This window comes from Rattus rattus, chromosome 11, assembly GCF_011064425.1.
Source record: "Rattus rattus isolate New Zealand chromosome 11, Rrattus_CSIRO_v1, whole genome shotgun sequence".
Classification (NCBI taxonomy): Eukaryota; Metazoa; Chordata; class Mammalia; order Rodentia; family Muridae; genus Rattus; species Rattus rattus.
In genome coordinates this window covers 1,307,867-1,325,785 of record NC_046164.1, presented here as the reverse complement: position 1 = coordinate 1,325,785, position 17,919 = coordinate 1,307,867, and the positions used below count along the sequence as shown (strand labels likewise).

The window sequence follows — 17,919 nt, the reverse complement described above, 5'->3', positions numbered from 1 at the left end:
TCTTTCTTCGTCACTAGAAGTCCAATGCGCTATCCATTGCGCCACAGAGCCACCTGACCTCATAATTCTTGATGCTGTTTTAGTTTTTTCATATAATTTTGCATATATTTGGCTTCAAATACAATCACAAGGTTACCTATTTGCCAGTTCCAAAGCACCTTGTTTGTTGATTTGTGTATAACAATATATATTTTATATATATAATATATATACATATGTAGTAATGAATGAAAATGAACAAATGTAGTATGCAGACATCAAAATATTTTTATTAGAAATCTTTGAACACTATTAGAGGACAATGCTTGTGAGATATATATATATAGATATATTTACATATATCTATATATATATATATGAAAAACGTGATTTTGCCATCAAAACATTAAGAAATTAGATTGATATAAAAGTTAGATTAAAAAAACAAAATGAATTTAAACAGTCAGTCTTCAAAAGACTTCTACTTCTACTGAATTCAAAACAAGAAAAACTGAAGGATAAATTGAAGACTACTCCAATTTCAGACACAAGGAAGTGTCTCAGAGCTCTGCTCTAAACTTCACAGGGCAGTCCTTCATCTGCTGCTGGTAGTGCTCCTCAAATCTCTCCCTCAGGGCTTCCGGAAAGTGGTTCTTCCAGTCTCCTACAATTCCTGCAAAGAAACAGGCAGTAATCAGAAGTGTTAACTCCTGAAGTCAGAAATTTTAAGATTCCTCTATCCTGCATCTCTTTCATTAATAATGTGAAAAATTCTCGTAATATTTAATACCTGAATAAAATATTTAAGTATCATGTTGTTTGATTTTTACAAAGATAATTTTTTTCTTGAAGAAACTTCTATTGACTCATCCTTTTCTTCCTACACTACTTCAAGTGACCTTTCTTCTTTTATTTTCTCTCATAAATCAGGCCTTCTCTGATGAGACTCATGGGGCAATGACTGTCAAATTACTTAATATCATATTTTTACTGATAAATTTTCAAATCCAGAATTATGCCTTTAAATCCAATTACTTACCTAGCATTGCTACGTGGATGATATATATATATATATATATATATATATATATATATATATTTTTTTTTTTTTTTCCCCAAATGTCAGGTATACAAATTTACTATTGCTGATCAAGAATTGCTTCTATGTAAATAAAATTTGCTTTCATTATGTCTTGATATTATTAGTGATTATAATTATGTTTGAATTCTTACTTTAGTCACTTAGCATTCAAAACTTTCATTCATTCGTATAGAGAAAATATGACTGACTTTTTAGGTTTTGTTCCTTCACCACAGAATGAGATAGTAAATCCATCTTCCTAGTCAGAAATTGTATTGGTTGTTTTTGTGTGTCAAGTTGACACAAGCTGAAGTTACCACAGAGAAAAGAGCCTCACTTGAGGAAATGCTTCAATGCCAGCTGTAAGGCATTTTCTCAACTAATGATCAAGTGGCAAGGACCCAGCCCATTGTGGGTCCTCAAGCTGAAGAAAGCAAGCTGAGCAAGCCAGAGGAAGCAACCCAGTAACATCTCTCCATGACCTCTCAGCTCCTGCTTCCTGCCCTGTGTGAGTTCTAGGCCTGACTTCTTTGGTGATGAACAGCAATGTGAATGTGTAAGCTGAATAAGCCCTTCTCCTCCCAACTTGCTTCCTTGTCATGATGTTTGTGCAGGAATAGAACCCTGACTAAGGCAGAAATCATAATATGGAGATAGTATGTATGAGTCATACGGTACACACCCAGGACACAAAGACCTACTGGGTAACAGTGCACTATGGGATCATTGCTGAAGCTTAGACTAAAGTGTCAGACATTATGCTTTACATGATATCCTTCTCAAACTGAATAAACAAGAAACAGAAGGTTATTATTAGTATATATGGTCTTGAGTACATTAATAAATAGTGTTTAATGCCTCTGCACAATTGATAATTCAATAAGAGTATTCAAGGAAAAAACAGTTGTAAAGAAAACACATGCTGTTTGTGCAAGGTGAATAACCTTGGGTAGATTTTTGCCTAAGTCATGGCAGCTTAGACCTTTAAATGGAAAGTCACATGACTCTGTCTTCTCACCCTTTCTCATGAAAGGCGATACTTTTAGATCTATCATGAACTCTGGCAGCATTGAATAATTGGTGCATGGATTGTTCTTCATCTCCTGGAATGACGTATGTTGAATGATTTTATCTATTAGCTCTGCTGATGGCTCTCTCTCCAGGAACTCTATCAGCTTCACAACTTCTCTTCGGATATCCTGTGGAGAAACAAAGAGATTTAAAAACCAAAGTGAGCCTGCCCCACATGTGGCCCATACATATACAGCCACCAAACTAGATAAGATGGATGAAGCAAAGAAGTGCACTCGGACAGGAACCGAATGTAGATCTCTCCTGAGAGACACAGCCAGAATACAGCAAATACGTAGGCGAACGCCATAATTAAACAACTGAACTGAGAATGAGACCCCCGTTGAAGGAATCTTAGAAAGGACTGAAAGAGCTTGAAGGGGCTTGAGACCCCATATGAACAACAATGCCAACCAACCAGAGCTTCCAGGGACTAAGCCACTACCCAAAGACTATACATGGGCTCCAATCTCATAGGTAGCAATGAATAGCCTAGTAAGAGCACCAGTTGAAGGGAAAGCCCTTGGTCCTGCCAAGACTGAATCCCCAGTGAATTTGATTGTTGGGGGGAGGGCTGTAATGGGGGGAGGATGGGGAGGGGAACACCGATAGAGAAGGGGAGGGGGAGGGGCTAAAGAGAATAACAGTTGAAATGTAAATAAGAAATACCCAAGTTAATAAAGATGAAAAAAATAAAATAAAACAAAAACCAAAGTGACAAATGTTAGTGAGTAGTTATTAGGCTAAAAGTAGAGAACATTATTCTATATTTGATCATATTAGAATTAAATATAACATGAAGAAAACAAACCATTTTCAATCCTTCCTCATCCACCAATAGATGCAGGGGACACTTCAGAAGCTCTTAGGCTTAAATGAGATGAGTTGTAAAATTTTGTACCTAGTAAAATGGTTCTTTCTAATTGTTTCGTGTCTTTATTTTTCCAGACATTTGGGTGTGTGTGTGTGTGTGTGTGTGTGTGTGTGTGTGTGTGTGTGTGTGTGTGTGTGTGTGTGTATATGAACATACATGCAGGTAAGTGTGTATGCCCTTGTATTCAAGTGTGTGAAAGCCAGTAATGTGTACCAGTGTAACTTGGACTATCACTCTCCACTACTGAGGCAGGTGTCGCACTCAACCTAGAGCTAACAGTTGTACTAGGTTACCATGCGAGTTTGCCCCTGGCATTCCCTGCCTCCAGAGCACAGGATTAGAGGCAGGTTCCCATCCCTTCCTGGTTTAACTTAAATGCTGGGGATCCAACCTGCATCCTCAAGTTAGCATAACTTGACTTTATCCATGAACACATCTCCTTGGCCTGTTCTTATTTATTTTTCATTCATTTTAAGGCGAGACTTGTTATTCTGCTCAAATATAGCTTGCACTCCCAATTACCTGTCTGTGCTAAAAATTAGAGGAATAGGCTACCCTACCTAGTGTTGTGCAAACATGATATGTGCAGAATGAATTTCATGTATAAAACATATAAAATTGTTAAGTTTGATCCTAGTAAAATTGTTCTTTCTAATTGTTTCGTTTCTGTGTCTCTATTTTCCAGAAGGCAGTGCCCAGGGAAAGATCAAGTGTGGTGAGCATGTGTGCATGTTATTATTTTGTTTCTTATTTTTCATGAATTCAAGGTTCTTTTTGCAATTTTATCTTTAGGGAAGTTTTAACACTAGGATTTAGCATGGATTTGTTCCTCAAACACTTTTATTTACTAAACTCAAGTCTGACTTAATCAAACTGGGTTATTGTGTCTTTCCTTTTTCTGGTCAGCAACGGGTTTCCAGTGATAATTTTGTATTCAGTGAGTTGTCAGATGCTAAGATCGTCTTAAGAATTACTAGAATGTTCATTATGCATTCCGTTTCTTACCTCTTTCATGTCCTCATAGAACATAAACAAAACACGTGAATTCTTACTCTTTTCCCACCAAGATTTTACATGATCATACCAGGAACCATACGGAACTGAAATTAGAAGGCATAAGTGTAAACATATCATGTTATCATTTTGCAAGCTTAACGTAAGTATTCAAATTGTTAATAAAAGTCTAAAATGGTCATAGAATTAGAATTTATAGGTCAGTTGCACTTATTTAAGAGTTCTGTATAGCAATTACGTAAAAATTGTTGCATAATTTCCTCCTCAGAAACATTATTTTTAGTTTTATCATCATGACCTGTAGTAGATAGAATACTAAGAAAAGATAAGAAACCAACTCAGTTTAGAATAATGAGAGCATGCACACATGTGAGTGTGTGTGTGTGTGTGTGTGTGTGTGTAGCTGTGTGTCTGTGCATTTGTGTCTGCGTGAGTCTCTGTTTGTATGTATCTCTGTGTTTCTGTTTGTGTGAGACAGAGACAAGGAGTCAGAGGGAGACAGAGGGAAAGAGGGGGAAAAGGAGAGGGGGGGAGAGGGAGAGTGAGAGAGAGGGAGAGATTAGTAATTGATGGAGCATTTACTAAAGCACTAGCAATTTAGAATGTGAAAGGTGTTCTCATAGGGACAATTTATTTTGGACAAAAGGTGATGTAACAAATGCTGTCACTGTTTCTCCTTTTAGCCTTACACAACAGCTTTATCAAATCCAAGGCCAACAGAACAGTACAAGCATGTTCTGTGTCACCAGTAGACTTGACATTGACCTTTCTCTGTGCCTTGATACTAGAAACGAAGATACTTTCGAAAAGGTTCCATTGGCCTTTTAAAGCATACAAGTTATTTTTTTCTGTAATTTTAAGATAATCTGATGACATTGAGGCATATACTTTCTTCATGATGCAAGCCACAAGGGATAATGAGTAGTATTATCTTCTATGGTTATAATTTTTTCTTTCTTCAACTATCCTTATTTATACAATTCACGTGACAAATTGAATGAAACTCAAAATATTCTTTGCCCATTTCAATTAAAACGTAAAGACTCAGTTGTTTTAGTCACAATTTTAATGAAATGGTAGAGTTTTTATAATAACTGCTCAAGAAACCCTTTACTGTTCAGTGAAATCAAAAGCCCAGTCTACATGCCTAGAAGATCAAGCAGGAGTTCTGCAGGTATTCAGAATGATTGTAAATCCCTACATGTGACTTCATTTAATGCCTTGGTGTTTTACTTGGAAATGAATGAACGATGATTTTATACCTCATCTAATTTTTGGTTCAATCCTGTTGCAACAGCATGTTCTAAAACATTTTTTAACATATGAAAATGTATGTTCGAGAAGGGATATACTAAGTCTCAGACTTATGGAGCAGAAATTGCCACCGCTGATGTCACGCGTAAGTCAATGCTTTCACTTCTTGGCATTATAATGTAATGCCTAGAGTCTTAATTTTCCATCATCCTCACATACAGAAGCCCTACTATCAATCTAAGTGTCAGTGTTTTAGGTTTGTATAATATTATATTCCTTAGAAACCCTATATTCTACATCTGTTTACATTTGTTTACATATATTTATACCATCTTTTAATTACATATTTCTGTTTACATATATTAATCTGTTGTACATATTTATAGATTTATTTTATCTCTCTGTCTGTATAAGTTTATATTATATTTTATTATATATTTCTGTTTATATATTGTACTTATTTTATATTATCTCTGTTTCTATCGACTCATTTATGTTTGTTTGCATAAAGTAGGATTTGTATTTTTCTTCTTCAATGAAAGAAAAGATCCAAAGAATTTAAGGTGTTCTTACCTTGCCCTTCCATAAATTTCTCCACAAATTCAGAAAAAGATTTAGGATTTGGATAATTTTTTATGATCAGGAAAAAGTAGTAATAAGAAACGACGACATCTTTGGCGTTTCGGCAAAGATAGATTATCTAGAAGATGAAATAAGTTGTTAAATCATTGACTGGATGACCTACCATGCTGTATTCAGGTTTCAAATATTCATGTTTCCAACAACTAACATAATGTAAATGCACTATGGAAAAATATAAAATTATAAACATTATAAAGGAAAACAGTACTTTAATATCTTAAGTTGAAACAGCGTTTGCTCGGGGTCCTGCTGGCCTTTAGTCTGATCCTTCTAGGAAACCTATTAAATAGCCTGAGATGACAGCATCATGACATTTTTTCTGACAACAAAAATTGAGTTAACCAGATTTTCCCCAATTTTATGAGTAGAATAGTGAAATTGAAGTTGATTCAAGTATATAGCAGAACCTAGAGTAAATCAATGCAAACACCAAGTTGACAGATCACTCAGTCCATTGTACAGTTTTCTGTTCTTTGGACTATTTTACAAATTGGACACTAAGGCAAAAATGCCCTGTAGTATCCTAGCTTGCAGTTAGAAAAACATCGTATTTGCATAGTTGTCTTAAAATTCATGTCTCAAAGTTTTCTATTTTTTATCTAGGTCCTCCTAGGGACCCCCTTAGGTTGTGTGATAATAAAATGACTACTCCTTCCCCAAGGAAGGTTCCCGTGCTTCTATGCGGTAGATAAGCATCAGTGGATGCGCAAATGACAAAGCTGCTATGTCTAGAATTAGCACTGTAGAGTTCCATCCTGCAAAAGCCCATTCTTTTTCTACCCAGATTTTTCTCTGCACTCAAGAAGTGAGAAAAAGCAGGTGGCCTCCTGCAGGTCTGATAGCAAGGTCACAGGTGAGATTTCCAGAAGTCTGCCAGTCTGTTTGTATTCTTTCCTCAGCTTTCAAGCCCTTAATTGGTGACACCAAGGAGCTCTGCCCTTCTCACTCTACAACTAAGAGGCTAAGGTTAAACTCACCAGCGTGTTTATCCACTTACAAACAGGTTTTTTGAAAAATATTTCTCCTTATTCATTGAAGAGTCATTCTCATGCTTAAGGACTTTAAAAAAAAAAAAAAAAAACTTTCAAAAGGTGTTATTTTGCACCAAAGTTGTTATTAAACACAGTGCACTTTTAAAACTTCTCATTCTCTCGAGTTTTTCTTGCTAACTGAATGGAAACAGACACACCATTGTGACTATAAATTTACTTCTCACTTTTCATCCTTGGCCCACACCATTACTGTGTTTCAGGAGCGTTCCTTGAATCTCAAAATGTTGTCTTTATTTCAGATTGAGACTAGTTCTCTTCCCTCTCATGGAGACAGTGTGAGCTCTTATTTTTAACTTCTAATTTCTATGAGCTCACGTTGGTAGATATTATTGAATATCCATATGTTTCACTGAACATACTTTTCTATGCCTTCAAAGATCATCTATGTCTTTTGGTGTTCCTACTTTTAATGAAACTGTCACTAGAATTCGTAGTACATGAACAATTAAATACAGTTACCACTTTCTACCATTGAGAGTAGGCTACTCCCTAGCCCATGCTTCTCCTTTTGATGGCTTTATTTTTGAGAGTTTACTCATTCACTTGGTTCAACTAGAAATTGGAGCACCAGCCCTCCATTGCTAACCCTTCCATTGCTAACTCTTTTCATCCGCTATGCATTTTTATTATCTACATTCGCTATTCATCTAATTTACAAAATTATTGCACTCATTCATGATTAGTTCTTTTTTTAATTCAGCCTACAACTTCTCTCACCAAGTCTTGCATTTTGCCATCTCACTAAAAGTTTCACTCTGGAAGCCTCCTATACTGTGTCACAGTGTTTTTCTCCACTAAAGATCTGCTCCTCCTTGTTCCTTATTACTCCATAGGCCTCCCTACAAACCACGCCATAAATGCAAACTCATTGTCCTTGAATAATTTCTTATCCATTATCATGCTCTTTTAAAAAAATCACTTTCTTAACCTTGAAAATTATTCTTTCTAATCCACTACTCCAAAAATACTTTTACAAAGTAGTCTTTACTACCTCTCCTCTGAAAGATCAATAAATCAATCTGGAAATAATCCAAAGGCAAATCCATTCACTTATGTTGGTTTCTTTGATGACCTCTAAGCATAAAAAATTATGTAATGAAAGCTGTCTATGAATTACAGTGGAGTAGTAACATCCTACAGCACTTCTCATGGGGAAAGAAATGGTTCTATCAGAACTCTTACCAATGATGGTGATGGGACATCTAAAATATCTACATAACCATGAGAGAGCTTCTCTGCAGGAAATCATATGGGAAGACGCATATTTAATGATTCTTCAGTTGAAAATAAAAAAGCATTTGAACCTTTGAGGTTTAGAGGCTTAGATACTTTGAAAGTGTCAAGTATTTCAGGAAACACAAGTAGTGGAATGTAGGACAGTCACTTGTGCCCAACCTTTGCTTGTATGACCCTTTCTCTCCAAAGCAGCCCAATCTTAGTATAATGCAAGCAAAATCTAAGTTTCCTAACAAGGCACCCAACTTTCCTGTGATAAGTCTTCTTTCAGTCTCCTACCTAGCACAGACACTTAACTTTCCAGGCAAGTTAAAGTGCTTTTAGATATCTCCTGGAGCTGTCTCTGGATGTAAATAGATTCCTCATCTTTTTAAAGCATGAGTCTTGAATTAAAGTCTTCTCTTCCATGACCCAAGTACTACCAGTAGAGTCTGCTTAGTTATTACTTTACTATAAGTTGTGGTTTTATGTAAGATATTAGCCTTATGAAAATGTAACTTTGAATATGGTTTGTACCCTGCAAAATTTACATTCAATTTCAATGTTCACGATGAAGTTTCTGTGCCTGTAGAATGATACAATCTTACTTTTGAATTTAGAGTTTGGGCCTTTTGGAGGTGTCAAGGGTGGGAAAATGTCATCATAGTAGTTAATTTTTGAGTACTGGTGGCATTAAAGAAACATTCAAGAGACTTAGAGATATAAATATGTGTGTGTCCACTGACTCATAGGTTACCTTGAAACTTGGTCAGCAAGAAGGCCGTCAGTGAGTACTACATCTTGACCCTGATTCAGAAGCACAAACCAAAATACAACCTCCTATTGTATGGTTTTTCAAATGTGTGGTATATTACTAGCCAGTGGACTAGATGGTAACAGTCATTTTCATTCACTGGGTAAATGCTTATTAGAGGACACTTGTCTGGATATCCTATTGTGATTCATTTGAATCTCTCAATGTCACACATAATATTTTGTAAAATAACGACATTCAATCCATTGTGATTCATCCAGTGCTTACAATGTGTTAGGCACTAGCCTTGATGTTTCAAAGAAAATTGTACTTGGTTCATTAGGTGACAAGTATTACCCTTCTTTTATGCACAAACAAACAAAGGCTTAAAGTTTAACTAGCATTCAGATCATCTTAAGAAAATAAAATTTGTGAATATAATCTAGACTCAAGTCATACTAAAAATAATTCACCTTTGTGGAAATGTCTATACATTAAAAGAAAGGAGTGATAAAGTATGTATAAGATGTCTTTTAGGTGCTTTGTGACCTATAAAGTGCCAAGATTTCATGCAAGTCTAAGCAAATCTAATTCTGGTTACCTTGCAATTCTTTTCCCAAAATGATGCTGGAAGGAGCTTAACTGGCAGGTGAGTTTTCACTATTCTAGGCGATTCCTTTTCCTTTAGTTGTTTTATTCCTGGTTTTAAAAATAAACAGATAATGTGAAAAATGTTCATATGAATTTGAATGAGTATTTTAAAAGAGTTTATTTAAGATTCTAGATTTGACCTCAAAATAATAATACAATCCCACTGTAAAAAATATTAATTACTAATTATTAAATCGTAAAGGTCAAATATTTTTCTTTTTTTTTTTTTGGTAATTTTGGCATTTTTTAATTGGATTTTTTTATTTACATCTCCAATGTTATTCCCTTTCCCAGTTTCCTGTCCATAACTCCCGATCCCATTCCCCTCACCTTCTATAAGGGTGTTCCCCCTCCCCAACCACCCCTCTTCCTGCCTCCCCACTCTGACATTCCCCTACACTGGGGGTCCACCCTTGACAGGACCAAGGGCTTCTCCTCCCATTGGTGTCCAACATGGCCATCTTCTGCTACATATGCTGCTGAAGTCATGGGTCTGTCCATGTGAACTCCTTGGGCAGTGGTTTAGTCCCTGGGAGCTCTGGTTGGTTGGTATTATTGTTCTTATGGGGTTGCAAACACCTTTAGATCCTTCAATTCTTTCTCTAACTCTTCCAATTCTCAGTTCCATGGTTTGCTGCTAGAATTTGCCTTTGTTTTTGTCACTCTCTGGCTGAATCTCAGGAGGCAGCGAGATCAGGCTCCTGTCAGCATGCACTTCTTGGCTTCATCAATATTGTCTAGTTTTGGTGACATATATGGGCTGTATACCCAGGTAAGGAAGGCTCTAAATGGCCATTCCTTCAGTCTCTATTCCAAACTTTGTCTCCATAGCCCCTCCTATGAATATTTTTGTTCCCTCTTTTAAGGAGGAGTGATGCATCTGCACATTGGTTGCCCTTCTTCTTGAGCTTCATGTGGTCTGTGGACTGCATCTTGGGTAATGACTGAGCTTTGGGGCTCGTGTCCACTTATCAGTAAGTGCAAACCATGTGTGTGTTTTTCTGTGGTTGGGTTACCTCATTCAGGATGAGGTCAAATAATTTTTCATCAATGAACGTAATTTTTTACATGTTGGTAAGCAAACTCATGAATACAGTTTTAACTATCCTTACTATTCAATGAATAATTTTCTAGTACTTATAATACTTTCAACTCCTAGAAACTGAGAAATAAATGCTGACATATTATAAGACTCTTCCTGAAAAACTGGTTAGGACCATTCACTGTTCCAGGTATATGCCATGCTATGAGGCTACTCTGGATTTAGTTTTAGACTCTCATATAGAGGTGACTGAATATTAAATGCTTGTTTTACATAAAATCTCTTTGTTCTTATTACAATATAACCTTATCTATATCATCTATCATAAACATAGGTATATCGGAAAACATACATATACATCTTTTAAAATTGATTTAAAAATTACCATTTATGAAAAAAATAGCATTTTCAGCAAATGGTGCTGGTTCAACTGGAGGTCAGCATGTAGAAGAATGCAGATCGATCCATGCTTATCACCCTGTACAAAGCTTAAGTCCAAGTGGATCAAGGACCTCACATCAAACCAGACACACTCAAACTAATAGAAGAAAAACTAGGGAAGCATCTGGAACACATGGCACTGGAAAAATTTCCTAAACAAAACACCAATGGCTTACGCTCTAAGATCAAGAATCGACAAATGGGATCTCATAAAACTGCAAAGCTTCTGTAAGGCAAAGGACACTGTGGTTAGGACAAAACGACAACCAACAGATTGGGAAAAGATCTTTACCAATCCTACAACAGATAGAGGCCTTATATCCAAAATATACAAAGAACTCAAGAAGTTAGACCACAGGGAGACAAATAACGCTATTAAAAAATGGGGTTCAGAGCTAAACAAAGAATTCACAGCTGAGGAATGTCGAATGGCTGAGAAACACCTAAAGAAATGTTCAACATCTTTAGTCATAAGGGAAATGCAAATCAAAACAACCCTGAGATTTCACCTCACACCAGTGAGAATGGCTAAGATCAAAAACAGGTGACAGCAGCTGGATGCGGAAAAGAGGAACACCCCTCCATTGTTGGTGGGATTGCAGACTAGTACAACCATTCTGGAAATCAGTCTGGAGGTTCCTCAGAAAATTGGACATTGAACTGCCTGAGGATCCAGCTATACCTCTCTTGGGCATATACCCAAAGATGCCCCAACATATAAAAAGACACGTGCTCCACTATGTTCATCGCAGCCTTATTTATAATAGCCAGAAGCTGGAAAGAACGCAGATGCCCTTCAACAGAGGAATGGATACAGAAAATGTGGTACATCTACACAATGGAATATTACTCAGCTATCAAAAACAATGACTTTATGAAATTCGTAGGCAAATGGTTGGAACTGGAAAATATCATCCTGAGTGAGCTAACCCAATCACAGAAAGACATACATGGTATGCACTCATTGATAAGTGGCTATTAGTCCAAATGCTTGAATTACCCTAGATGCCTAGAACAAATGAAACTCAAGATGGATGATCAAAATGCGAATGCTTCACTCCTTCTTTAAAAGGGGAACAAGAATACCCTTGGCAGGGAAGAGAGAGGCAAAGATTAAAACAGAGACTGAAGGAACATCCATTCAGAGCCTGCCCCACATGTGGCCCATACATATACAGCCACCCAATTAGACAAGATGGATGAAGCAAAGAAGTGCAGACCGACAGGAGCCGGATGTAGATCGCTCCTGAGACACAGCAGAATACAGCAAATACAGGCGAATGCCAGCAGCAAACCACTGAACTGAGAATAGGACCCCCCATTGAAGGAATCAGAGAAAAAGACCTGGAAGAGCTAGAAGGGGTTCGAGACCCCATATGTACAACAATGCCAAGCAACCAGAGCTTCCAGGGACTAAGCCACTACCTAAAGACTATACATGGACTGACCGTGGACTCTGACCTCATAGGTAGCAATGAATATCCTAGTAAGAGCACCAGTGGATGGGGAAGCCCTGGGTCCTGCTAAAACTGAACCCCCAGTGAACTAGACTGTTGGGGGAAGGGTGGGGAGGGGAACACCCATAAGGAAGGGGAGGGGGGAGGGGGATGTTTGCCTGGAAACCGGGAAAGGGAATAACACTCGAAATGTATATAAGAAATATTCAAGTTAATAAAAAAGAAAAAAAAAGAAAAAAAATTACCATTTATTAGATCTTCATATCTGCACTCCAGGAAAGGTATTCTGTTAAAAATTGCATCCTCCTTGCATTTTTCCACATCACCTTCTTTATAGATCATATCCACAATTTCACCAATCCATGTGGTGCCTGTAAAAATTAAATATACTTGATCTCCAATGAACTCATATGGCTGACAACAGTACATTTCTATCGTGTTTAATATCATCCAAACTCAAATAATATTTTCTTGAATACTTAAATACACCCAAAATAACTTCAACATATATGAATGCATTGTGTCATGAATAACAACTGGTCCACGTGTCTGGGCCTCCCATGATAAATTGTGACATTATAAGAATAACACTCTTATGAAAAGTAGTGAGGAAATTTGAATGAAATGGGACGCTTGGGTGACACATACAAACATATTTCCCAGCTATAGACTTTAGTGGTAGTAGTTTTTGTGCCTAAACCAATGCCTAGATCACAGGAGATAGAAAAGTATGAATTGAGTATCTGACCTTTAATGATAATCAGAAAAATTAAAAAGAAGATCAGTAACGACAAAATATACTTTTCTTTCTCCCAAGATGTTGTTACACAGACAAGAATACAAAGCTTGAAGGTGTACAAAGCAAGCTTATATACCATGGGCTGCTGCTGCCATTGCTACTGCACCAGTGATGTTAAAAAGTTCCCCAGGAAGCTGAAACAATGACTCAGCACCTAAGTGTGGCTTTGCTACACCACACTGCTAATTAAGGTGTAGTGTGCCATGGCTGGTTAGCCTCTAGGCTTGGTGCAAAATGGGAGAGACTCCCTTGTTAACAGGTTTTCTCCTTCTCTGATCTTGTCCAGGGATTCTAAGCCCCATCACTAGCCTTTGCCTGAGGAAAGTCATATAAAAACCTGGAGTTAGCTATGCTAGTTAGGTATCTAGATGGGTATTTAGACTTTAGCCAATGAGCTTCCCTTCCTAGGCATTCCTTCCTCAAAAGATATTTAATCTCTGGGTCACCCTGAGTAAGTTGTACGTATATTCACACCTACCGTCAAATAAAACAGTTTGAACAAGCAATGACTGTCTCTTCATCGATGGTCACTGTGGCAGCTTTTGACCTAAAGAGCCTTTATCTCCAGAAGGCTTTTTCTCTCCCAGCTCCACCAAATCCCTGAGGGGATTCCTTTTTTCCCCCCTCAAATCCTTGCAGTAAACCAGCCTTGGCTGGGTACATACCAGACTGGGAAGTAGAACGGTCTTCCCAGACTCTCCCACCGGGGAAAACACAGACTCCTGAGCTGTGGCCTGCTGTGCTCCAGGCCTGGTGGTGAGGAGAACATGCAGCCTGGCACCTAAGATGGCTTGTTGCCCAACCAGAGGACCTGATTTTGGGGTCCCATCGCCAAAATAGCAGCTCAAAGAATCTATTACTTTAGTTCTACAGAAAGTGGCATCCTCTTCTGTGCTTTCTCTGTGGACACTAAGCATGCACAGGCAGAAAAACAATGCATATGTGCAAAATAAAAATAATGAGTCTTATGAACAATGAAGTTCTCTTATGAGGAGAGGAGAGTTTGAGCCTAGCTGTAATAAATTGCCAGTGTGATGTAATCACTCATATGGGATAGGGAAGAGCCCTAAGAGGCAGCAGCATGAGATGTTATTTTCAGCAGGGGACATCTAAGAATCGTGTAGTGCTGAGAAAAAAATATTAGGCGAGGGCTACACAGGTTAAAACAGAGAACTTGGGGTTGGGGATTTAGCTCAGTGGTAGAGCTCTTGCCTAGGAAGTGCAAGGCCCTGGGTTCGGTCCCAGCTCCGAAAAAAAAGAACAAAACAAAACAAAACAAAACAACAACAACAAAAAAACCAGAGAACTTGCTTGAAGAGATAAATTGGGTAAAATTAAAGAAGTAAGTTGATGGTAGGCTAGAAACTCTTGATATTCTTATTAGGGAGTACCAAAATTATTCAGAAAGATCACGAAGATGTGTTTCTAAATAAATATGCTACCGGAGAATAAATGTGCTGGTGTAAAGAAGATGAGATAACAAGTAAGATGGCAACCATGAGACCTAGCTATCAGAACAAGTAGGCTAAGCATCCATATGGACAGCTGTGGATAAATATGAACAGGGGTTGAAATGATAATAGATACATTATCAATCTGTGCTCTCTTCAGATGACAGACTCGTGTAGCCATGGAACTGAGCCAAGAAGAGAAACAGTGGAATGGTTTTAGGGAAGAGTTGCCAAAGACATCGTAGTTCTCTCTAATGTTTGTGTGTGTGTGTGTGTGTGTGTGTGTGTGTGTGTGTGTGTGTGTGTGTGTGGTGTGTGTGTGTGGTGTGGTTTGGGGGGTAGGGGGTTTGTCTCAAAGTCATGATTGTCTTTTCTCCTAAGAGAATCATATGATCACACTTTTAGAAGTAGATAACTGATATATTTTAAGCGTCAACTCTTAATAAACTGACAGAGAATATAAGATTACACTTCTCCAGTTTCGACAGAATATAGTTTTGGTGGCTGAAAAGATGACTTAGCAGTTAAGAGCACTGACTGCTCTTCCAGAGGTCATGAGTTCAAATCCCAGCAACCATATGGTGGCTCACAACCATCTGTAATGGGATCCGATGCCTTCTTCTGGTGTGTCTGAAGACAGCTACAGTGTAATCATAAACAAACAAATGAAAATTTAAAAAAAAAAAGAACCTAAGAGAAGAGTTTTCAGACTCTGAAGCCATTTATAATTGTGGATTCAATCTCGATAAAGAATTGCAATATATGAATATGTGTAATGGAATTAATGTTTATGAGTACATCTGAGGAAGAGAAAGTAATTTCCTGAAAAAGAGTTATTGATTATCTTTGAAAAGGTTTCTAAAAGAACAAAATGAGCTTGTATCATAGGGAGAAAAATACATTTGATATATTTAAGTGACAAATATTCTATTTTTTTCCCTAAAATGAATTGCAGGAATTCATTTCATTGCTGTATTTCAATTTCCTGATATCTTTCTGCAAGTACTCAACAAATATGTAAAATACAGTAGTTTTAAACACTGATTATATAATGCATAATAGTGACTCATCTGTATTGAATAATATAATTGTGTGATCAACACTTTCAGTTTATCCATGACTTAATGAGTTTGCTAATCGTGTTCTGGAAGTTTGAGATTATGGAACAGAGTTGATAATGTGCAGTTTACCAATATTTTGACATTAAAATTGCTTCAACTGTCTTTTTAATGGGAAATGAGAATGAATCAGGTAAACAGATTACTGCTGATGGTCTAGCATAGATTTATACTTCCTAGTTGTCTAAAAGCAACATCCTGTCAGAGCAAAGACAATACCAGATTTAGGATAAGTAACAATGAGAAGGTCATCTGGCCTTGCTGAGAATGTTTCAACGTCTTCCCAATATTTGGTGAACAGTTTGTCCATTAAAACTCCATGGAAATCACCAAAAACTTCATAGTATTCAGGCATAGAAGTCTCCATTTCAAGTGGTGTACTGGGAAAAGAAAACATGTTTTAAATTTTGTATTCACTTTGCAATATTTTCACAAGAGCAATAACTATGTATATAAAGACTGGTTAAATGCTGCTGCTGACCTGCTACACAGGGTAAAAGCATCCTTAATATTAGCAGAAGAGGGGAAACTATAGTCAGGATACATTGTATGTGAAAATTTACAAGAAATAAGTGTCCATTCTATTGACAACCACAATAGTCACCATTTGCCTTATTAAATTGTTTATTCAGGTCAATTATATTGTATGAATTGAGCCACAATTCTAAGAATTGGCTTTCAATCAACTGGGTTAACCTACGGATTAAGCAGTAGCCTGACACCAAGCTGTCACCTCACAGTCAAGCTGTCTCAGAGTAAAAGTGCTGACATCAAACAGCCTCTTTCCTCCCACAATTTTTTTCTATATTTCCTCAAACTTGGGTGGTTTCCCTAAAATGTATATTTCAGTGAGATATTGCTAATACTATTTCATAAGGAGGTGATGAGGTGTCAGATGTACAGAAAGAACAGCTCAAACTGCTTAAAATGCAAGCCATACAGTTAATGCATTTCAGAAATGATGTTTTTCCATTCTTTAAATCAATTCCTCTCCTAGCTCCTTATCTGAACTTTGGCCAGCTCCCTTCACATTCAGTTGCCTTTCCTCCATTCTAAGACAAATACCAAAAAGTTTTTGTTGGGTCGTTAGGTTTCCAGTTTTAGTCTGGATTAGAGCAAAATGGCTGAAAGCATAAGTTGTCTTTTTATATACATTTCTGCCAGTCCCAATCACTGTGACACAAAGGAGATTCTGTGAAACATTTGTTACTCTCAGTATCAAGCTATATTTTTAGTTGGCTAGCTTCCACTGTGTTTCCATTAAAAAAATGTGTTTTTGGTAACTGAAATACACATGAATGATTTGTCAATTAATCTAAATTGTTACATATTAAGTTATTTACATAAAAAGATTGTAACAGTATTTTCAAATATATTTTAGAGCAATTGCATTCAATAGTTTCCTGTATCACTTATATCTTAACTTTAAGATTTTTAAACATCAATGAATATCAAAAAATATTTTTTGTGACAAGAGATTTAGAAAGTTTTATAAATGATATACATTACCAATTAGGCATAGTATCAACACACACTTTATTGTCCCTTTATTTTCAATAACTTACTGACATAAATTTTTATTTAAAAATCTATATTTAATATCTGATAGTATGAACATTTGAAAATTACAACCTGTCCAGATGTTCCTGTGAGAGAAGTGAAATCCCCCGGTTCTGTACTCTTCAAATGGCAGCACAAATCTTAAGCTGTAAAAAAAAAAAAAAAAAGAGAGAGAGATAGAGAACTTGTTGTACACTGGAAAGTTTCTCGTGAGCTTTTATTCTCACAGCCAGAGAAGGAGGCAGGGACTAACTTGTAGGGATGGGCTATGATGTAATGGATGAGACCAGATACCTGCAGTTGTATTTAGTCATAAGGTCAAGTACACTCAGTCAGAGATATAGATGGGCTCTACTCCTGTTTCTCCCCTTTGGGTAATATGTCAGCCTTAAACAGCCCATTCATTATATTATTCATTAAATTGCCCATTCATAACAGAGTAAGAAGAAATGGACAAGGAGATA

General features: G+C 36.9%; 1 protein-coding gene across 1 annotated transcript; it reads right to left on the bottom strand.

Moving 5' to 3' along the window:
* Nucleotides 1-265: 265 nt before the first annotated feature.
* LOC116912540 (estrogen sulfotransferase-like) lies at nt 266-17,638 on the bottom strand. Its single transcript, XM_032916642.1, has 8 exons — nt 17,528-17,638; nt 16,115-16,275; nt 12,773-12,898; nt 9,538-9,635; nt 5,847-5,973; nt 4,011-4,105; nt 2,079-2,259; nt 266-652 (listed from the first exon to the last, which is right to left on the bottom strand). Exons 2-8 carry the CDS (start codon nt 16,260-16,262, stop codon nt 540-542), a joined length of 888 nt encoding a protein of 295 aa, XP_032772533.1. The 5' UTR covers nt 16,263-16,275; nt 17,528-17,638; the 3' UTR covers nt 266-539.
* Nucleotides 17,639-17,919: the final 281 nt, after the last annotated feature.